The 24394-nt window shown below is 33.2% G+C and overlaps 1 protein-coding gene across 4 annotated transcripts; it reads left to right on the top strand.

The window, feature by feature from the left end:
- Positions 1-1643: 1643 nt before the first annotated feature.
- On the top strand, positions 1644-24115 carry LOC143048078 (uncharacterized). 4 transcript variants are annotated; one of them, XM_076221522.1, is made up of 9 exons: positions 1644-1812; positions 4887-4939; positions 5698-5829; positions 7897-8034; positions 15343-15537; positions 16004-17238; positions 17858-17925; positions 19181-19246; positions 20101-24115. In XM_076221522.1, exons 2-9 carry the CDS (start codon positions 4909-4911, stop codon positions 24023-24025), a joined length of 5790 nt encoding a protein of 1929 aa, XP_076077637.1. In that variant the 5' UTR covers positions 1644-1812; positions 4887-4908; the 3' UTR covers positions 24026-24115. The 4 variants fall into 4 exon arrangements, with proteins under 4 accessions (XP_076077637.1, XP_076077636.1, XP_076077635.1 ...); XM_076221521.1 differs by having other exon boundaries at positions 5698-5847; positions 16016-17238; XM_076221520.1 differs by having other exon boundaries at positions 5698-5847.
- The last annotated feature ends 279 nt before the right edge of the window (positions 24116-24394 follow it).

Below are 24394 nucleotides of genomic sequence, written 5' to 3'. Positions count from 1 at the left end.
TCCGCACTTTGCCGATTTGCATTCCAACAAACTAATCACAAACACACGAACCCAACTATCCCACTTCTGCCTAAAAAGGAAATCTAGACTGGTGAGTGCTGTCCCCTGGCTTGATACCTACACTCAATATATCGACCACAGTTGAGACATATTTACCAGTCTAAAAGAAAATCAAATGAATAGAAAAATAAGAGTAAAATTGAGAATGGAAATGGGGAATGTGTCAAAGAGACAACAACCCGACCAAATAAAAAACAACAGCAGAGGGTCACCAACAGGTCTTCAATGTAGCGAGAAATTCCCGCACCCGGAGGCGTGCACACGCTGAAATGTCTCGCAAGTTCTTTACTAATCATTTGTATTATGTTGATAGTCCTAAATATAAAGCTTTATTACAACTGTCACATAAACTTAACATTGACCAAGAAAACTAAACATGGACCAATGAACCATGAAAATGAGGCCAAGTTCAGATGAACCATGCCAGGCAGGCATGTACTGTATGCAGCTAACAATTCTGCCATACAACAAATAAAGCTGACCTATTGCTTATAGTTTAAGAAAAACAGAAAATTTAACACTTTTAAGCAATGATTCTTGACCTATAAGTGAGGTCAAGGTCAAATAAAACCGGCGACTGACATATAAATCATAAAATATTTCCACACACCAAATATAGTTGACCTATTGCATATAGTATTAGAAAAAAATACCAAAACACAAAAACTTAACTTTGACCACTGAACCATGAAAATGAAGTCAAGGTCAGATGACACATGCCAGCTTGACATGTATACCTAACAATCCTTCCATACACCAAATATAGTAGACCTATTGCATACATTATAAGAAAAACAGACCAAAACACAAAAACTGAACTATAACCACTGAACCATTAAAATGAGGTCGAGGTCAGATGACACCTGCCAGTTGGACATGTACACCTTACAGTCTTTCCATACACCGAATATACTAGACCTATTGCTTATAGTAACTGAATCGTAACTGAGATATGGACTTGACCACCAGAACTTAACCTTGTTCACTGATCCATGAAATGAGGTCTACGTCACGTGAAAACTGTCTGACGGACATGAGGACCTTGCAAGGTACGCACATACCAAATATTGTTAACCTATTACTTATAATAAGAGAGAATTTAACATTACAAAAAATCTTAACTTTTTTTCAAGTAGTCACTGAACCATGAAAATGAAGGTCAAGAACATTGGACATGTAACTGACGGAAGCTTCGTAATATGAGGTATCCATATACAAAGTATGAAGCATCCAGGTCTTCCACCTTCTAAAATATAAAGCTTTTAAGAAGTTAGATAAAGCCGTGGCCGCCGGATCACTATCCCTATGTCGAGCTCTCTGCGATAAAAGTCGCAGGCTCGACAAAAACCATAACGTGGCAAAACAGTAATATGAATCGAGCACACCCTTCTAAATAAAGCATGCAGTGAGATACCTCAACATTACTACATTGCAATGACGAAAAGATAAAATTGTGAAAGAAGTCGTTTTGTCTTTAAATTGTCATGTTTGTTCGGAAAATACAAGTAATTTTCTCTTAAAAAGCAACTTTGTGCGAAGTATTCCTTTGCAGGAGGGATTTTCTATAACAGATGAAGCTTTTACTCAAACGTTTTACCTACCTTGACTAAATGGCGGCAAATTTTGATGACTGGAACAGAACAGTCAGCTATATCAACTAAAATTCGTCTCTTTGTCAGTAAAAGACAACTTTAAGCGGGGAAAAATACATTCAACAGATTGGAATAGACCAATTGACATGCAAAACTCGAGGTGACAATCACTTTTGAACCTCGTATGGCATCAATTAGCTCGGGTGCATGCTGTATTTGTAAACCAAAATAGTGTTCCCCAAGAATATTGTGCATCTATTAATTTTTCCCCCATCTTAACAAATACTTCTATAAAATTAATAAATACGTACACAGAATAGAAAGACAATATTTGTTGGATGGAGTGTCAAAAGAATAAATAAAAAAGGGAGGTTATAAAAGTTGGGCACTCGTTTTAAAGATAATGGATACAGTTTAGTCTGTACTGTTCCCCCTTTATTAGTCACCCACTTTTCAGTGTGAATATCATGAAATTGTCAATTATTCCAATGCACTTTAATAGAGATTCTGTTCTACACATTAACCACCACCTCTATTTACACATGAAAATAAGTACATCCCTTGATATAAGCTGCAGAACTGTAGCTGTTATGTCTTTCTTTTATTTTTTGACTATTTGTGGACCATAGCTTCAGAACGGTAGCTCTTGTAGGTCCATATGTTATTTTTTTTGACTATTTGCAGTCCATACATAGATGCAAACCATTACGATTTTTCAGTAATTTTTCCCATTTAGCGATTAAAACTATGCTATTACGGTCAAAGTTGATTAGTTACAGACTGCCCAGTCATCGCCGTTCAATTTTGTAAAACACAGATTTTTATCATTGCTTTTCCGGCCTGGTTGGGTATTTAGAAAACGCCAATGTAATGCTTCCGGTTTAACGGGAGTTATCGACCTATCGTTTGATAACCAACTGACTTCCGAACAGGCAAACTTGCATTTTATGGAAGTACCTTTCCCGCTTTCTCTACTTCCGTGACAAAACGAAAATGTATGAGAAGAGGCTGTTTGAACAACTAATGAATGGAATACATACTACAGATAACATGTTGAACGAAACATGTTATTGCACATCATTCTACAACCATTCGTCAGTAATTGTTTTCTTAAATGCATGTTTTTGAATGATTACTGAAAAGTTTTCAAAATTACTGAAAACTTGTTAGATTGTTACTGATTGTGTCAAAAGGGGGTTGGCATCTAGGGTCTGCAAATAGTCAAAAAATAACATAAGGACCTACATGTATAAGAGCTACGGTTCTGCAGCTACCCTTGTTCTGTTTGCTCAGTGTATTTTCCTCTCTGTGCTGTAAAATGGTATGGCACTGGTTAAGATTGGGATTGAGGAACAGCAGTATCAAGTGTGCCAGTTCTGTCGATGTCGTGTGCCACTTTGTAGATTGGCTTTCATTTCTTTGGTGTTCTCGCCGTCTAGTCTTGTTAGCATAGTAGCAAAATTCAGGTTTCTGATCGTGACCTCTTTGGATATTTGATGTAACATATCTTCTCAAACGTTCTCATAGCAAGGAAATTCCAGGAGGAAATTGTGAGGTGTTTCAGGTACACTCTAATGTAAATATTTTGCCACTTGTCAGAAAATGAAATCCACTGTGCACATTAATATCAGGAAAAAAAATAGTTCATCCTATAGTTTAGTTGATACAACATCTTTTATGAAGGATTTTAGACTTTGTATAAAGTGGATTATGACGTCTTGTCAGAAAGGCTATTTTTTTTTTTTTTGCTTTGAGGTCTTACTGTGACAATTCATAAACTGTCCTAGCATTCAGGAAACAATTTATCAATGTTATCCAACCCAGTTTTCCACTAGTCCAAACAATTATGAAAGGCCATTTTATTTTTTTGCTATGACGCCTTACTGCGACTGAAAGGCATCAAAGCAGTAAAATAAGAGAGCACGTTAAAATGTGTCACATTCATCATTTATCAACTTCCTTTTAACTGAATACTGATATCAGTGAAATGATTTATAGTAGGCAGTTCAAATTTATAATACAAATTGAAATTCAATATGATTGATAAAACTTTAAAGGTCAGTATCCACAGATACAAAACCAAATGTGCAGGGGAAAACATGCACTTCATTAATTCTTTGCAGTTCAAGTTGTAGTTAACTTTAAAATCAAAATGTGGTTAAATAAATGATTGCCATGAAAGGGGGATATAACTTGGTTGAAAGAATATCTGACTCACTGAAAAAATAATTAAAAAAATATGGGGTATGATTGCCGATGAAACAACTATCCACCAAAGTTTGAATAAAGGGGATGTAAGCAATTTTGTTAAGACCAGTAATACTCTTTTTCTCCCCTTGACGGAGTCGAAAGGAAAGATGTAGGTATGTTGTTTGGGGTGTTGGCGATGGCAGCATTAACAATTGTATTAGTTTGTGGTTAGTTCTAGTTTATGGTGAACAACTTGTGGTACGTCAGATATTTGGTATGTAATTGTATTAGCATTAGCACATCTTATTTCCCTGGAGATTTGGCCCTGCATAGAGATTATTTGACTCTGCCCCTCAGTCATGTTCTATTGACTTTAAAACTTTTGCGGTGTTTACATGTATTAGTTTGTGATTAGGTCAGTTCAAGGGGAACCATTAGTAGTAGGCCAATGTTGATTGGTATACAGTTGAATAAGGATTAGCATATCTAATTTCCATGGAGAATATTTGGCCCTGCCCCCTCAGTCATGGTCTATTGACTTTAATACTTTGGCTTAGTTTTACATGTATTAGTTTGTGATTAGATCAGTTTAAGATGAACTACTTATGTACATGTTAAGTCAATGATATTTGGTATTTATTGTCATTTGCAAGTTTTAATTTCCATTGAGATTTTAACACCCCACCCCCTCATGGTTCATTTACTGAAACTTTTTCATAGTTTTCAAAGTTAATGTTTGTGTTTACGTTTGTTTAAAAGGAACTACATATATATAATTATGATAAGTCAATGGTATTTGGTATGCAGTTGTATTAGCATTAGCACATCTCATTCCCATGGAGATTGTTAAGCCATGTACCGTCAGTTATGGTTCATTGACTTTGAATATAACTTACATGTTAAAGTATTGCTCTTTTAATTTCAACATATGCATAATTAAAATCACAAAAAGGCAAGACATATCTGTGTTGACAGTTTATTTATAGAAAAAAATAATTCATTCTTAATTAAAAATGCATACTCATGTTTTTAATTTTATTTCAGATAAGTATAGAACCACTTCAATATGTTTGGTAGATTAATGTCCAAAGTATTTGGTAAGTAGATTGAACATAAGAAACATTACTATTGTAAGGAAAGTAGACTACATTTACTTCATATTAGTTTGTTAGCTAACACTTAAATCAAGGGAATCCCTATTCACTGTCTCTTTAGATAAAGAGGTTTTCTGATGGTCTATTCCAATAATAAATTGAAATTTTCCAACCAAGATTTGATACTTCAGTTAAAAAACAGCTCAAATTGGGGTGCATCAACAGAGTAAGCATTGCCTTCCAAGTACTGCAAGCACAACTGGCCATGCCAAAAGAGTTTCAGTGAAAAAGGTTATAACAAGGAACAGGACACAAGATAACATACTGCAAAACTTGTCTCTCGATGATAGTTATGCCCCTTTGGAAATATAAATCCTATCAGAAGTTGCATTGTATTTGCTGTCATGCCTTCATTTCACGTAAGATATGCATTAAGCAACTTTAAAGAACAGAAAAAAGGGTTTGTTTAGTTATTGCTCTTTGGACAGATAAAAAATGTTCAACTCCGGTACATTGGACCTCAGTTCTTTTATTATTATTTTTTTTAATTTGAAACAGCAATACATTAAGACCAGCAGTTTAAATTAACTTGCTGAAACTGTTGTTCAATTTTTTCAACATCTGTTCAATATATCCTGGCATGTTAAATTAATATATTTTGTGGTTAATCTTTATCCTTTAAAAGTGACTAATATGAAATGTAGAATTGATTTGGAATGAAGGACCTCTTATACAAAAAAATATACCATTACTTGTTATAGGGATTGAAAAGAAAACAGATGAAAGTTCTTCAAAGGAAAGAAGACATTCATTTGAAGATACTAGCCCACGTAAACATCAAACAAGATCAAAAGGGAAGAAAAGGTCTACTCCAGAAGCAAAAAGACAAAGAAGTGAGGAACCTCCACTTGGTAAGAAAAAATCTTCCAGATTTTTGTATGGGGGCTGGCTGCAACCGCCTTGGGTGCAGGATTTTCTAGATGAGTTGAAGACTTATTATTGGCCTTCGGCTGTTTTCTGGTCTTTCACGTGACAGATTGTTCTTTCTTTGACACATTCCCCGTTTCCATTCTCAATTTTAGCCTTACATTTAGCAGAGTAGGTCATACTAGTAAGATGAAATCTAGTCCTGAAAGAAAGAAAAAAAGAGAAGAAAAATGATCTTCTGCTCTGTCAGAAAAGTTCTAATCCTTAGGCAAATCCAGGGTTAGATTTGAATGGCTTTCGCATCAAAGTGATAGCCATTATCAAGTTAACATAACATTTAAAAAAAAATAAAACTTAGTATGCCAGGCCTATTAGGCCAACTAAAATTAATTAGTAGATTTTCATCCAAATTTTTGAAAAACATGGGGCGGGTGGGAGGATTTTATTTTTTAAATTTTATTTCATATGAAACCCTTGTCACAAGTTCTTCATACCGCGGGGTATATGCTAGTGGAAAACAAGCTTGTATAATGTAGATACATGTTGTATAAGGAATCTGACACTATTTTTTAAACTCTTAAATAAAAATCCCTGATTGACAACCACTGTTATACATGTAATTACCGCTTTAGAAACCTATTTATAGTATACATCAAAGGGAAGAGAAATGCTCTCTTCAGTTGGACTAGACCTACACCAAATTTATTTTGCTTTCTAAGCAATAGTTTGTAGTCCACATAAAATCAATAAAATGTTTTGGTACAATTGTATGCAACACAAGTATTATGAGTACATAATAAAATGTAAACTCAGTGTGGAAAGTAATTAGGCAGCAACCATTTGATTTTCGGGGGGGGGGGGGGGGGGGGGGGGGCTATGGTTTTTTTGGAAAAAAAAGATGGTTGCTGCCTTATGATGTAAAACATGAACTTAATCAAAAAGTAGTTGTTGTTTAATGACTAAATCGAGGGTATTGGGACAGTTACAGAGGGTGTTTGCTGTTTGTCAACAAAAACAACAGCCATGGGTAAATATAAGGGAATTAAAATGCGTGTTTGTCGACTTTTTTTTCACAATATACGGTCATAAATCAAACAAATTCGTGCTTGTGTCAATTTCTTTACTCCAGTCATGTTTTTTGTACCAATTTGTTCTACGATTCTTGCGCTTTGGATATCATTCACAGTCCAAATTTCCTGACACAAAGTCATCGTATACATAAAGAAAAAACACGGTTTTCGATTCACTTGTGACTACTGCAATTTGTGCGTTTAATGACAAGGCGTTTTACTCGTTACTCGAATATTTCATGCCCTTCTCGTTATCAATCTCTATTCTCGGTAGATGTTGTCATAATAGAGCAGCAGAATATGTCGACTCAATCATATCGTTATTAGATTACTCGGAGAAATACAAAAACGAAATTTGAAACAGGGAGTGTTGAATGAAACGAAATTATCGATGGTTCCCGGTAACGGACATGATAAAATCCGGAAATCGTATTTTTGTTAAATAAAAAAAGTCGGGGCGGGACGATTTCAGAGGGGCGGGCGGGGATGAAAATCTAGCAATTAATTTTAATTGGCCTTAGCTATTAATTTATATTCAAACATTTTTAAAATACACAATCTATTAACACTTGTGTCTTATCAATGATTTGAATTGGGTCTCACTTATCAAATTGACAAATTTACAAGTTAACATACTTTAGTAGACCATTTATTTCTCTCTTCTAATTAGAGATCATTGAAAATTTTGACCAATCAGAAAAATGGAACATTATTTATTTTCAAAAAAAGTTCTGAATTTTCCTGTCAGAATAAAAAGTGATCTAGATATTACATTTACTGTGCATGATTTGATTTGACTGAACTGCATGGATAGCACAAAATACAAAAAAAAATATGTCAAAACTTATAGTGATAGAAGAAAAAAGAAGCTGAAAAAAAGACAGTAATATTATTGTTTTGTTAAACATTTGACATTGAATTTATTGTTCATCATACTGTGTTCATGACTTTGTTTAGTTGCAGCTTTTTCAAATGTAAAAATTGAAGAAGGAGCTTCAAAGGGAAATAACTCAGTAGATTCTAGTCCTGACTCTGAAAAGTCAGCATGGATAAATGTGGAAATAAAACCACCCTCAGATAACCTACAAGAAAGTAGTACTAGTATGTATTAAATATTAAGATACTTTTAATGCTATGGCATATAGCTCTCTTTGTGACTTAGATCAAGCTAAAGTTTTTAAGCAAATTCCTCTCATGTCATTCTAAAAATACTTTGTATGTTTTCTAATGAAATTCATTTATTGAAACAGTTGAAAAACAAGTGGGATTGTGAAGTTTCAAGGGCACAACTGTTTGAATATTAAAGAATGTAGAGGAGTGAAAAAGTTCATTTGTATACCTGCCATTTTGTTCTTGAGATGTTTCAACAAAATATTAAATTATCCTTTGTGTGGTATAATGTTATTTAATTCATGTTTCTTTTTGAAAGAGGTCATGTTGCTCTAAATGATTCATAAAATTATCGTAAAATCACTATGCATGTTAAAGTAATGTTATCTTATCTCACATTATATGGTTTAGATTAAAAGGAGCACAGTTTATGTGTTCTGATTACGCTTACCATGTTTTTCACACTTTCATTAAAATTTAGGTGGGCTCTTTTATTTATTATGGGTTTACATAATTGCTGATTTATAATAATGAATTCCACTCTGGAAACACATGAAATAATGATCAACTGATCAAGGTTACTCTCCAGACCATGTCAACGGACAAAATGACCCACTAGGCAATTGAAAATGATTAGGTCAAACAAAAAAGTATATGTGTTTACTGTCACATGCTGAAAAAAAAAATAGGATAGGTACATGTTGGTAGGGATTTTTTTTAATTTTTATTATATTTTTTACATTGAGTCTATGGGAGCAACATTGTGACTTTAACATTGCTTAATCAAAAATGGCCCATAAAACTTTGGGGTAGGGGATAAAAAATAGGGTAGGTATGGGTACAGTAAACACATTCTTTTTTATTTGGCCTACCTGGCTGTATTCTCGTTATTAATAAGTTTTATGTTTTATAATCTTAAGTTTTAAAAATCAAAAACATTTAAAAAGAGTGTTTTTGATTGTCGTATGTTCATTGTTGAACCTAAATAATCTTTTTATTTACTTTTAGAATGTTAGGGAATTTCATAAATGACCTCTTTAAAACCCCTAGTACTTATAGTGATAATCAAAATAATGAATGTAATGGAGAGACGATAATTAACTAGTTCATGATCATGAACAACTCTTTAAGTACTGTCTATATATTTTGCACCTGTTTCTCATATATGTATTTCACACCTATATAGTAAAATTAACTGTGTGTCACCAATTAAGGGGCTATCAATTGATTTCTGCTTGTCAATCAATACCATACATTGCATTTACGGCACACTTTCAACCACCATTGTATTGATTATTTTGCCCATGAAATATGCATATGTTAGACATTTAGTGTTAAAAACTCTAATTTCACAAAATCAGTTAAATACTTTTCTCACTTTATTGTTTTATGTACAGTGTCATCTCCTTTTCATTCTAGGATTTTAGATTTTATTAGTTAAGCATATTTATATACAATGTACACAAACCATGTGACTGTGAAAATCAATACACAAAATAAAAATAGTGGGAAATTCAATACAAAATGACAGAAACTGGCTAATAGAGAATAAATCAAAGTCAGTAATGTATTCTTTTATTTTCAACGAAAACTATTTATTAAGAGATTTATTGATGTTTGCCTTCCACTGTTGTATTTTCACCTGGAACTTCAAACCATATTTTTGGCTTGCATTTTTTCTTTACTTGCCAGCTAGATCTAGCTTTTAAGTTGGTCACTTGGAAACATTCATTGTTGAACAAAATTCTCATGTTAATGTACGTATTGACATTTTGTTATGAGGCAGGCTTTACCTGTGAAAGAGGATGAAGTCTGTATGAATTATTTTTTTGTAACTTCAAAATCTGTTAAAAAAGAAAAAGAAATACTGAACGTTTCTGATTTTAGTTCTGTTGTTAGGGATTTTATTTGTGACATTATTTAATTTATGAAGTCGTATTCAATGTAAACATGGTAAACAAAGAAATGCTGTCATCAGGTAACGTTTTTTTCATATCAAACAATTATTAAAAATGAAAAGGTATTGAGTCCCTTCCTATATTTTACTAGACTGATAAATTTTATTTAAAGTCTTGTGCCAACGAAACTGGAAAAGGAAGTAGATTGCTGCGCAGATGCGTGGAATTGAAAAAGTCTAGAAAAAAAAGTTAAGGATTTTGAGTTCATTAGTAGAATGAAAATTTCGGGAAATTGTCCTGTTTTTAGCTCACCTTTCCTAAAAGGAAATGTATGCTTTTGCCATCACTTGGCGTCCGTCGTCATCCAACCAACCAAGATGGCCACCATGGCTAAAAATAGAACATAGGGGTAAAATGCAGTTTTTGGCTTATAACTCAAAAACCAAAGCATTTAGAGCAAATCTGACAGTGGGAGAAATTGTTTATCAGGTCAAGATCTAACTGCCCTGAAATTTTCAGATGAATCGGACAACCCGTTGTTAGGTTGCTGCCCCTGAATTGGTAATTTTAAGGAAATTTTTGCTATTTTTGGTTATTATCTTGAATATTATTATAGATAGAGATAAACTGTAAATAGAAAAAATGTTCAGCAAAGTAAGATTTACAAATAAGTCAACAGGTCCAAAATGGTCAGTTGACCCCTTTAGGAGTTATTGCCCTTTATAGTCAATTTTTAGCCATTTTTCGTAAATCTTAGTTATCTTTTACAAAAATCTTCTTCTCTGAAACTACTGGGCCAAATTTAACCAAATATGGCCAAAATCATAATTAGGGTATCTAGTTTAAAAATTGTGTCCGGTGACCCGGCCAACCAACCAAGATGGCCGCCATGGCTAAAAATAGAACATAGGGGTAAAATGCAGTTTTTGGCTTATAACTCAAAAACCAAAGCAATTAGAGCAAATCTGACATGGGGTAAAATTGTTTATTAGGTCAAGATCTAACTGCCCTAAAATTTTCAGATGAATCGGACAACCTGTTGTTAGGTTGCTGCCCCTGAATTGGTAATTTTAAGGAAATTTTTGCTATTTGGGGAAAGACGGCTTCAAGCCGTCAATTCCCTAATGGGGTTGGCCAGAGTATCATTCCCTCACGTCAATCATTTTGTTTTGATAGTTTGGAAACCCCCTCAAAATGTCATACTGAAATTGATGGCAAGGAGAACAGACTGACTTTAAATACATTTTTTACACATTTCCCTTCTGTTTCTCGTGAAATTATCGTATATTGAGCTTTCCCTTACACTATATACGTTTCTTTTACATTCCGGAAAAATCAGAATTACGAAATATTCTAAATATATCTAACCTAGTGACGTCATTGTTGGAATGCCACACTACACAGGGATATCCTTTATTCATTATAAAAATCATTCACAGTATTTGCATACTAATTCAAAATCCGTATTTGTTAAATGTAAACCTAATGATGTTTGCTGTAGTGTAGATGATTCACACACCAACATGCAATGATTTAATCTTAGGCTATAATCAGATAATTTGTAGGTCAACTTTCGCGGTAAACAATGTCAATGGGGACACATGAGATTGGGGAGAGAAACGGCAGTTTTCATTGTTTCTGTAAAGTTCTGTTTTTAGAATCTTCCTCCAATTCAGGAGCACCTCAGTTGATGAGTAATTATACACTAAAATCAAAGTAAATGTTTCTGAACACTTAAAATGTGACATTTAGTATATGTAGTCTTCTACATAAAAAAAATTTGTGTACCAACATAATTATTGAAATGGTTAAAAAAAGATTAAAAAAAATAAAATGTTGCTTTTTGTACTTTATACCTATTGAGATTGAGAAGAGCCACTGCAGTTTTTATTCTTTCTGTAAAGTTATGTTTTTAGAATCTTTCTCCAATTAAGGATCACCTCAATTGATGAGTAATTACCCACTAAAATGAAAGCTAATGTATCTGAACACTAAAAATGTCACATTAAGTATATATATGATAAGTAGTCATCAATTAAAAAATAATTTTGCGTACCAGCATAATTATTGTAGTCAGGGGTTTCACTTCATTTTGTTTGAAGTGGCCAATTAGAGATTTAAGCAGGCCCAAACCTAAAAGGGGGGGTTTGGGGGGGCTTGCCCCCCCACGATTTTTTTAAAATTAGACGCAAAATCCTGCATTCTGGCGCATTCTGGGCATTAAATTATAGTTCTGAAAATGTCACTTTTACCACTAGCCCCCTTGTTTTTGAAACAAAAAGGCTTAAAAACCTGCATTCCTGGCATAAAACTATAGTTCTGAAAATGTCATTTCTACCCCTCAAAGATTTAAAAAAAAAAATTAGACACAAAATCCTGAATTCTGGCCATGGCATAAAATTATTATTGTTCTTAAAATGTCACTTTTACAGTACTACTGTTAATGTAGGCAACCTAAAGTTTTTCAAAGTCAATGAATGAATTATTATCTAACATCACCAAGTCAGAAAGTATAATATTGAAATATTTTCATTTTTATCACTTTAATAAGAGATTAATTATTATAATGATTGATGGATACAATTCAATGACACTTATGTATAACAACTTGTTATCCATGCCAAAATAGAGTTCACCAGCAACAATCGTCCTCAAAATCTGATTCATCCTCAGAATAAAAAAATACTACATTGAGCATCATAATTTATTTCTGGCTTTATATTGTTGATAAAAGGTTACATGTACATGTAGTAGCAAAAACTCTGAACCTGACAAGAGGTTAATTTTATTTAGATAGGGACTTGGGACAATAAGAAAATTATGGTGCTATTTACATTTAAAACCAGATTCTTGTCCTACCTTTGAGGACCCCTAAAAAATTTGGACAGCACTTCCCCTGCACGCAGCAGTTTTAAATATCCCCCTTCCCATTATCCCGGTGGTATGAAAAGATGTGTAAAGAAAGAAGAAGAAGAAGTGCTGGCCAGGCTCATTTATAAGAAAACATGAGCTTCCACTTCTTCTTAATTTCATTTGATAGCTTTTAAAAGGGTTACATACCTCACAACTGAAAGTATTATGACCAGAAATATATCTATGATTTGGAACGGGACCTGTCAATGCAACTTTTCATCGATGTACCCTGCCCCCTTTTCGGATGCTCTGTAGTTGCCGGCAGATCGACGGGGCCAGTTGTAGACATCAATTAAACAGTAAAACTATAACGTCATTCAAACTGTTCCAAATCTTGTCAAACTACATAGTAATCCAAACCTTTTCTACTCTTTGACGTGGTAGTTGTTAAAGTGAAAAAAATCATGTAGTGTTCTGGGTGCTCCGTAAACGGAGAGATCTACGTACATACATACATAATGAAGACTCGAGAGCTGCGAGGGTACATACTATTCATTCAATCATAACAACGATAAACACGTGTGTCAAACAGGAAGTCTAAAATAACAGCCAATGAAAATCGTCGTTGCAACCGCATGTCGGTTTAAAATATAAACACAAATCTTCGAACTCCCTCGAACTCCGTTGTCATGATTTTAATATAAAAAGATCTCATAAAAAAAAAATAGGACTTTTTTTTTTTTATTCAGGACAACTGAACCGGCCAGAAATTGAATTGAACAGGTCAAAATGGCCGGCGGCCGGTTCTTAATGAAAACACTGGTAGTGGTCATTTTTTTTTTCATTTTTTTTTAAATATTGCTTTTTGTAGTTTAAAGCTATTTATTCATGAATTTTACAGATATATCAAAATGTGGGATCTGGAAACAAACTTCACACAGCTTATATCAATCATATTTGATTTTATAAGTACATGTATCCCTGTGATGAGAGTTGTAACTGGGAACTTTATCAATGGAAAATTATTTTCAGTTTTCAGTCCTCACATTCTTGAGAATACTGTCACAAAAAATGAGAATGGTCTTAGCTTGCTGTTCAGTTGTACATAATTAAAATTCTAAAATATATTGTAGTAGTTGTTAAATTCAATTGAATTTTAGATAATTAACTCCCAACTTTAATCAAATGTTTTGATTTAGAAGGTGCAGATCTCATTGGTCCAAATTGTCTCTATGATGAATTCTTTACTAAGGAAATGAAATAACAATAAACAACAATTAGTTTCATTATTGTCAGCCTTTCTATATGTTCTAGCTGTTCTTTTGCTCATTCTTTGTATGTAGACTATCAAAAGATACCCCCTAAAAATTGAAACAATGGCCGTCTTTTCCCTCAGAGCTCTTCAGCTCTTTGATTTTGGTTATTTTCTTGAATATTATTATAGATAGAGATAAACTGTAAATAGAAAAAATGTTCAGCAAAGTAAGATTTACAAATAAGTCAACAGGTCCAAAATGGTCAGTTGACCCCTTTAGGAGTTATTGCCCTTTATAGTCAATTTTTAACCATTTTTCGTAAATCTTAGTTATCTTTTACAAAAATCCTCTCCTCTGAAACTACTGTGCCAAATAAAATCAAACTTGGCCACAATCATCATTGGGGTATTTAGTTTAAAAATTGTGTCCAGTGACCCGGCCAACCAACCAAGATGGCCGCCATGGCTAAAAATAGAACATAGGGGTAAAATGCAGTTTTGGGTTATAACTTAAAAACCAAAGCATTTAGAGCAAATCTGACAGTGGGAGAAATTGTTTATCAAGTCCAGATCTATCTGCTCTAAAATTTTCAGATGAATTGGACAACTGGTTGTTAGGTTGCTGCCCCTGAATTGGTAATTTTAAGGAAATTTTGCTGTTTTTGGTTATTTTCTTGAATACTATTATAGATAGAGATAACCTGTAAACAGCAATAATGTTCAGAAAAGTAAGATTTACAAATTAGTCAACATGACTGAAATGGTCAATTGACCCCCTAAGGAGTTATTGTCCTTTATAGTCAATTTTTAAAATTTTTCATAAAATTTGTAAATTTTTACTAACATTTTCCACTGAAACTACTTGGCCAAGTTCATTATAGATAGAGATAATTGTAAGCAGCAAGAATGTTCAGTAAAGTAAGATGTACAAACACATCACCATCACCAAAACACAATTTTGTCATGAATCTATCTGCGTCCTTTGTTTAATATTCACATATACCAAGGTGAGCGACACAGGCTTTTTTTTTTTTTTACCGTAATTGGGGAATTTGTGCCCATATAAAAATTCTACCTGGAAACTAAAGGAGTGAAGCAGATAAAGTATGCAAAATATGTGATCTAATTGGTTGTTTCTTAATGTCAGTGGCAATTATTTAAAACAAAATAGACAATAAAATATATATTTAATTAAAACGGTCAACCAGAATGGAGATTTGATTTTGGTCAATTGACGAATTGACCAAGAATAATTTGCATAGAAATACATCAGGTAAAAATGTCTATTTACAGGTGAGAAGGATCCAACAGTAGTGGACACAGATAAATCTGATGATTATATAAAACTGACACAAAGCAAAACCAGCGGAGAATCAGCTAGTCCTGAATGTGTTGTGAATCAATCAAGTCCAGACCAACCAGTACTTGTAGATGGACCTGCAATGTCAGCATCAACATGGGAAAGTGTGGACACCTCTACAACTAAAGGTAATCCTTATCCATTTAATTGACCATGCATGACCCACATAGGAAGTCAAGGTCATTAAAAACCACCCTCATCGTAGCCTCTTTAATCATTTTAATTTCTATAAAATCTTTTTTCCTCGGGCAAGATTTCCACTAACCATTGTTTTCCTATAAATTTTATTTTGTTTTTCTTATAAAATCCCCTGGTTTTTCTTGTACCAATGTCTAAATTGTTTTGCCATTTCCCCTTGATTTGATCTGACCATTACTATTTAAACTTGCAAAGTAAGTAATACACAGTAAGGGCCTGCTTGCTTTCTGTATCAATTTTTGAACATAACTTCTGTGAGACTTCTTGTATTATCATGCAGATACATATATTCTATGATGGTTTATAATAGTGTAATATCTTAGTTGAAAAGTTAGATTTGTTTGGTTAAATTTATGTTATTCCTGAAGACTCAAATTGACATTTGATATATTATAGTATTCATTTCAGAACATGTATACAAAGACTGTGTTGTCATAGAAACCAGATCAGAACATAAAGATAGATTGTCCAAAGAATTTCAGTGCCTGCCAGATAATTCAGAGGGCAAAGTTCAACTATCAACAGATAGTTTTATTAAAATAGAGGAAGCTTCTGAAGATATGACTTCATTAAATGACAAAAACTGGAACAATATGAATGCTAGTGCATTTCTTGATATTGATATGCCATCAGAAAGTGAAAGTAGACGCTTGACTACAAGCTTTGTGCATATTGATCAAAAGGATGTTTTTGGATTGGAAGAAAGCAAGAACAATGCTGAATCAGAAGTTAGGAGTGCTTTTGGAGAACTGGGAAACTTGGAAACAGTTGATGAACTATCAATAAGCAGCTCTGATAAAAACTCAAATGCACAAGATGTCATTACATTTGGTGCAAATAGTTCTAAACAGCAATCTGAACATGATAGTATGTCAACAAATGATTGTGGCAATACTCAAGAAAAAAATCAATCAACTGAAGTTCATAAAACAGAATCCATGATTGAAAATGGGAAGTATAATGTTGATGCTGATGCAAAGTATGTTGTACCTAAAATGCCAGTTTCACAAGGTCAAGGAGGAAATAAACTGAGTAAAAAATTAGAAAAACGGGAAAGATGGAAGGAAAAGAAACGAAAAAGTAAAACACCTGAAAAATCTTTAACTAAAAAAGATACCAAATCTAAAGAAGATGCGGGAACAGAAAATAGTTCTAGCTTGCAGCAGAAAAATAATGAAGTATCTAAAGAAGGGGAAGAGAAAATTCTTGCCTCAGATGTAAAAACAGATAGTGCAAATATAGAGGAAAATGAGGCAGAAACAAGTTCAAAGAGGGACGAAAAAGTAGAAGAAAAAAAAGCTGAGCAAACAGATGTAAACACAAGCAAACCTAAGCAGAAATATGTGATTCCAAGCAAAAGAAATAAAGGCTCTATCTCACCGTCAGAAAGACCAAGAAAAGAAAAAGATCAAATCTGTGCTTCAGCATCAGAAACAAGAGAGGAAAAGAAGGAAGAAAAGTATGAAACTGAACCTAAGAATTTTCTAGAGTTTGTTCAGAGAAAGACAGCTAAAGGAGTAATTGTGGATGCTAAAAAACTGATGTTTGAACTGGGATTTCTGAAGGACGTGAAGCAGACAGCTATTCATGAAGCTGTGATTGACCAATACAAAATGGCGGCAGATAGAAAGGTAAGTAGAAAACTACAATAGCTTATTAAGCCAGTCAGTACATATATACTACTTATAGATAGGGACAAATATATATTATAGACATGATAGACAATTTTTAAATTTAACTGTAGTGACCTACATTGTATAGTTGATCACCCTCTGCATCATTTGGTCTCTGGTGGAAAGTTATCTCATCAGCAATTTTACCACATCATATTTTAATATTTTTCTAATAACTATGAATTAGATCAAAATATATCAGATCATCTGAGTGTAAAGATGCAAAATTTTATCAGCCTTCATAGGAAATCCTTAGTGGAGATTTTGCAACAGTGTAGAATAGTTGCTTGTTAAGCTGTATTTGTAGTGTTGATCAATAAAATGTAGTACTTTATTAGCTAAATTAAAAACATAATGCAAAAAAAAAAAAAAAAGGAAATGTGATGTGATTTACAATGAAACTAAACAAAAGAAATATTTACTGAATGCACCATTCCAGGTTCAATAGTAGTTAAAAGACCTGACAGTACTCATGGTACTGTTATTTGAAGTTTTGATTATCAAACAAAATTTTAAGAAGGGTTTCATATGATTGTACCATTATTTTAGCTTTAGATATTATTTCTGTTTATTTCAGTTTCATTATTGGATAAAACAAGCTCGCTACAATGCAGAACTTATTTTCACCCAAGATTGGATTGAAGAGTAAGTTACTTATGTATTAAAGTCATGTGTAACACAGAGAGAGAAGAGAGAAGGAAACAAAGCTTCGTAGACAACATGTGTCTATTGTAATATATTTGACTTATTTTGGAGAAACTAAGTAAGGTTCAAAAGAAATAAACACAAAATCAAAGCTTGAAAATTACATCCTTTAATATCCAGGTGTGTGTCAAAAAGAGGCTGATATAAGTAACACAGATGTCAATAAGGGGTCACACAAAACAGATTTTGAATACCAAGATAATGTTTTAAGTATTTATAGAGGAAGACTATTATACTTTCACAAACACAAAACACTTAAATCAAATCAAATTAAAGTTTTATTTATTGTCAATACATTGTAAACAAAGTAACACAAGCTTTAGTGATCTTTTGAAATCGTCATAAATTTGACAGCAAGTTGAACAATTCAGGATAATGTTGATGTACTTGTATGAACATGAAAAATATTTCTTAATAGTTGTCATTTATTGAAAAAGAAACTTTTTCAGACAGACATTTAGAGTAATTTTCCTGGATCTGGGTCAATATCTTTAATTGTTTTTACATAGGCGGTAATGGTAACGTTTCTTCCCGTTGCTCAGTCCATATCGTAAACTTGGATATGTATGATAGCCTGTTTGAAGCTGTGACATTTTCACATATGTGGTTAAATTTTTGGAGTACGAAGTGAGATTACTTTATCTGTAAATTAGCATACACTGAACATCCTTTTGTGAAGCGACTCCTTGTGGTAAAATATCCCCTTTTTAACACAATAAGTTCTTTGAAAATTTAATACTTTGAACACATTTAATAGCTCCATAGTTTTTACACATTTATTCTATGTTCCTCTACTTTCCTAATCACCACAAATGGTTAAGCTCAGTCATTTGTAAAAAATAGAAACATGTCCAATATCACTACACAGAGATTTCTTCTTTACACGTGACTTTTGAGTTCCTCATTTTGAGGCGCATTAGGGATGTTGTCCCATCTAACTAATATAAAGTTTAAACATGTTTTATGAAAAGCATGGTTTATGCATTCAAATATATATAGTTTGGAACATTTAAAGTGAGCACATCTTCATCTTACTATTTGGTATTGGTTTTGCTCATTGTTGAAGTATGTAGTGACCTGATGTTGTTTACATTGTTGTCCTTATGTCTTTAGTAGATAGTTATCTTATTGCATAGAAGTAGAAGATATCACTGTTTCAACAGTTTATCTAATGCATTTTGATTTGTTTTTATAGGAATTTACCATCATTAGAGGGAAACAGAGAGAAAAAGTCAGACTGGAGAAAGAAAAAACAAGAAAAGTAAGTACACTGTGTAAGAAGCAAGAGAAAAAAGTAAAATTTATACAAGATTAGCCCACCTTTGTCATGGTATGGTCTTTAACAATAAGCAAAGCACACTGAACATAATATGAGTGATTATTATTATAAAAATAAGAAAATGTGGTATGATTGCCAATGAGACAACTCTGCATTAGAGACCAAATTACACAAAATATTAACAACTATAGATGACTGTACTGATTTTCCCAATGAGCAAAGCCCATACAGCTTAGTTAGCTATAAAAGGCCCCAGAAATGACAAATAACTTAGTTGAAATAAAACTTATACTATTATAAATCAGGGTTAGTGAGGTCGGCAAATAAACTTTCAAAGTCAAAATAAAATTAAAAGTAAGCATTTTGAATGATTTTGCTCTATCTTCATGTATTAAATATCTTGTTTCTCCTAAGTTTCTTAATAAAGAACAGGATTCATGTTCCAAATTTAGTTTCATTAACTTTTTAAAATGTTCATATTTCTTTCCAATTTTTGGAATGTTTCAGTAATATGGGAATAGGAAGATATGGGATCTGATTGTCAAGGAGACACCAACAGGGCTCAAGCAACTGGGTAACAAGGGCCAAGAAGTTACTTTTCTGTCCATCATTTCTCTTTTCCTGACTGCCAAATGAGATATCTGGTCTTGTTGGTGTTCATGTAGTGACTTTAGTAAATTCATTTGAACTTTGATGAATAGTTGTCTCATTGGCAATCATAACATACCTCCTTATTTTACACCAACTAAATCATAAATATATTTAAAAGCCTTAAATAATGAAAAAATCAAATTATAAATCTTTTTCTTCATAAATAGTGTTGTCTTTATTTTCAGAAGAAAAAGTGGTCATTCTGAGTATGACAGACCTGCTGGTGGAATGTGCAGAGATGTTAGATTAGAAACAGATCCATCTCTACAAGTTGTGCGTGAAAATATAGGAAGTAAATCATCAATTGAAAAGGTAGCACATGTTGAAACTAGTCAAAAATTGACTGAAAATACGAAAAAGGAATTGGATCTGAAATCTGATAATAAGAATGATCAAAGATCGTCAGATAGTTCAAGATCATCTCGCATGAAATATAGTGATGTTAGATTGGAAACAAATCCTAATATGATGGTTGTAAGAGAAAATGCTGGATCAAGGTCAAAAGATCAGAAGGAGAAAACTGATAGGTCATTAAGAATGAAATACTCTGATGTCAGATTAGAAACTAATCCTAATTTAATGGTTGTTAGAGAGAATGCTGGATCAAAGTCAAAAAATCAAAAGGAGATGACTGACAGGTCATTAAAGATGAAATACTCGGATGTCAGATTAGAAACTAACCCTAATTTAAATGTTGTAAGAGAAAATGCTGCGGATAAGTCTAGATCATCCAGACTCAAATATACTGACGTTAGACTTGAATCAAATCCAAATCTTACTACTGTTAGAGAAAATGCTGGTGGTAAGACAAGAATGTTGGCAAAGGAATCTATGAAAGACATTCAGACAAATGAAGAATCACAGCAAATCACTTCTTCAAATATAACTGATGCAGAAGTTAAAACTGAACAAGGTGAAAATCAGAATGTTAACATAGATGTTATGCCTGCACATGATCAAATTAAGAACAATAGTACAGATGCTAGTAAAAACTCCTTAGAAGTGAGTAAAATTGAGTTGGAATCAGAAAAATTTACCTCAGAGCCTGAGAATGAATCAGCTATGAAAGAGGGAGACAATACAGAGAGAAGACAGGACCTATTGATTTGTGATAAGGATTTGACACCATCAAAAGTAGAAACTATGCTGAAGTATTCTGAGGCTGTAAAATCTGCTGGGAAATGTAAAGAGACCAAAACTGAAAAGGATGATCTAATACCAGACAAGAGTGATACTGATGTCAAGAACGAAGTCAGTGGTGCATTGACATCTTTGTTAGCTTTAATTGAAACTGAAATAACCAAGAAATTCGATGATAATGGAAACCCTATCACAGAAAAACAAGGTGAAACATTTTCAGAGAATGTAACTAAAATATATGATCATCAGGGAGAAAACCATGATAGAGAGATTAAAGACAGGGAAAGAATGACAGAAGAAAAACAAACTGACATGAAAGAGGAGACAATGACAATTATATCAGAAGTTGATGTTAAAACTGAAGGAGAAGGATTTGTTGTAAAAACAAAATTACATGAGAGTGTAAAATCTGATACTGGTATCTATACAGAGACCTCTGATACACTTGAATACAACAAAGAAAGCAAAGTAACCAAGGAACCAGTAGGACAGGAGAATGATAAACAGAGCTATGCAGCAGCTTTAGGTCTGGTTCAGAGCGAAGAAACACTTCCTTCCCTTGAACAAAGTGGTGAATCACTACCTTTACCAACCCATAGTGTTACCCTTGATGTAACCAAAATGGAAAATCAGCAAAAAATTGAAGATGAAAATATCAGTTGTGCATCAGACCAGAAACTAAAAGAAACAGAAAAGTTAACATCTGTAAACATACAATCAGAGTCAGTTGAAAAAAGTTCTTCACTTACTCAAAGTGTCATTACACTTGTCAATGAAGTTTGTGAATCATCAGTACAAAAACAGGTAGAAACACTTGCTAAAGAAGTCCAAAATGAAATTCCAGTGGAAATGCCAGCTAATGGATTAGAAAAGATTGATGAAAAAGACAAGACTACAGATAAAAAAGAAACCATTGAGAAAAAATCTTTGCCTTTAACACTTACAGACAGTATTTTCTCATTAGTACAAGAAACAAGAGTCGAAAACACTCAAGAAAAGTTAGAAAGCTTGGTGAAAGGTATGTCAAAGACTACAGAAACAGATAAGTCAGGCATTATTACTTGTGAGGACACTCTGACAGTACAGGCTGATTATAAGATGCAGTCTGAGAGCAAAGAAACTAAATCAGATAAAGTAGAAGACACAAAGACTAAAGTTGCAATCAGCAAGGCAGCAGACTCTAAAGCAGCAGCTGCAGAAGACACTTTAACAAAAGACATCACAAAAAAATCTGAAGGTCACTCAAAGTCAATGATGGACAATACAAATGAAACAGATGAGAAAAATAATACATCAGATGTAGTGAAAACAATAGAAGGTGTAAGAAAAACATTAATGGACATCACAAAAACTGTGGAAGATGATAGAATAACAATAGAAGATATTACAAAGACAGTATCACATGAAACTTTGAAAACTGCAGAAACCATAGAAACAGACAATGTCAGAACAGTACAACATGAGTACAAAACAATGGCAGACGTAATTGAAACAATAGAAGATGTTAAAAACACATTAAAAGATATCAATAAAACAGTGGAAGATGACACTAAAACCATAGCAGATTTGACCAAAACAGTTCAAGGTGACATTGAAAAAGAGGCTGCCAACATATCAATTATTGATGATACCAAGATTGAAGGAGCGGAGTCAAAAACTACAACAGATGATACCAGAGTAACTAGTGAAAACATTGAGTCTGAGATTATTCAGACTGATATTAAAACCATTGAAAAAGGTTTGAAAGATTTGATTACAGAAATGGCTGCCAAAGAGAAAATTGGTGCTGATGATAATGGAGTACAATTGGATTATAGGAATTCACCTACAAATTCCGAAGAAATTGGTGAACAGGTCAGGAGGTTATCCCCATTGGGTATGGCTGGAAGTTTGAGTCCTACAATGGTGAGATCTTGTGAGTTTCTGGCAAAAGATGGAAATTTGAGTGAAGCAGATTCTTTGGAAAACCTGTCTGTAAAATCAGATGGGGGAAGTCGTTCAAATTCAAAGTCTCAAAGAAAAACAGTTGGTTCAAGAATCCAACAACCAAAGTCTTACTCAAGGTCACATGAAACTCCAAATAAATCTTCATTTAAAGAAAGAAATTGGCATGGTACATCAACACCTGGTCACTATGGTAACAGTCGCCATGATAGTTGTAAACAGCCAGTACATGGATGGTATGATCATTCTTATGGGTCACCTCGACAGTATGGACAATATCATTCATATTCAGAAAGTCATGACAAAAATAATAGAGGGAGAGGATCATATGGGAATACCCCAAGAGGATCATACAGAAAGCAGAATTACAATACCCCTGATAGATTTCAGCAGACCAATTCCTCGTCATACAAATCACATTCTTACAAAGAAAGTCACTATGTAAAGGAACATAATGGAAAAACAACTGATAGATTTACTCATGATAGAAAACAAGGAAGAAGTTTTGATAAACAAGAATCTGACAAACATGGAAGCAATTATAAAAGCAGTGATGTTAGAAAATCAGAAATGGGCGGAGGAATTGAAAAAAAGATAGAAAGAGAAAAAGATTATATTACTACCGGTAAACCAAAAAATATAGACACTAAGTACAAGTCCTCTGATTCTAGGCAAAAAATAGAGAAACAAGAGGAACATTATTCAAAATTGAGTGAAAAAGTTAGCGGTTCTAAGTCTGTAAATCAGAAGGAGGCACAAGGATCTACTGGTAAAAAGGAAACATCTCTTCCAAAGTGTGAAGATATTCCTAGTAAAGCATTAGAAAGTAGTCAGGGTAGTGGTGATAAAATGAAATGTTCTTCAGATCAAAAACCAGATTTATCAGAAGATACTTCAAAAGAAGCTACTGATTCTTCTAAGGAAGGAAATCACCAGCAGGCTCAAGGTACCATTAAAGGTGCAACTAATTCCCAAAAACAAAAACAGAAAAAGAAAAGGAGGAGCAATGCTAAATATAAGTGGTAGTTGTGTAAATACATTGTATATATATTAAGTGCAGACAGCACAATTTGGGATTAGAACTCAGGGTGATATTGTGGCCATGATTTTTGCAAATTATTTGGTACTCAGACTTAAAAATCTTTAAATCAGTCACTATCTAGTACTTGTTAAAGTTAAAAATTTCATAAAATCTGTATTTGAATATCTTGTTAGTTTATTCTATTATTCAAGTTTGTTAATTTTTATGTTGAAAATCTTAACAGATAAGAAAAATCATATTTTTTGTTCTGCAGCAGTTGGTTATAAGTAGATAATAAATTTTGATCCCTGAATCTATAGCCATTTGAGTACAATTAAATTTAAAGGCAATTATGTTTCACATGATATATTACA

The sequence above is a fragment of the Mytilus galloprovincialis genome, chromosome 10 (genome assembly GCF_965363235.1).
Source record: "Mytilus galloprovincialis chromosome 10, xbMytGall1.hap1.1, whole genome shotgun sequence".
Taxonomy (NCBI): Eukaryota; Metazoa; Mollusca; class Bivalvia; order Mytilida; family Mytilidae; genus Mytilus; species Mytilus galloprovincialis.
Note: the sequence above shows the minus strand (reverse complement) of the source record. Positions and strands in the feature narration are given on the sequence as shown.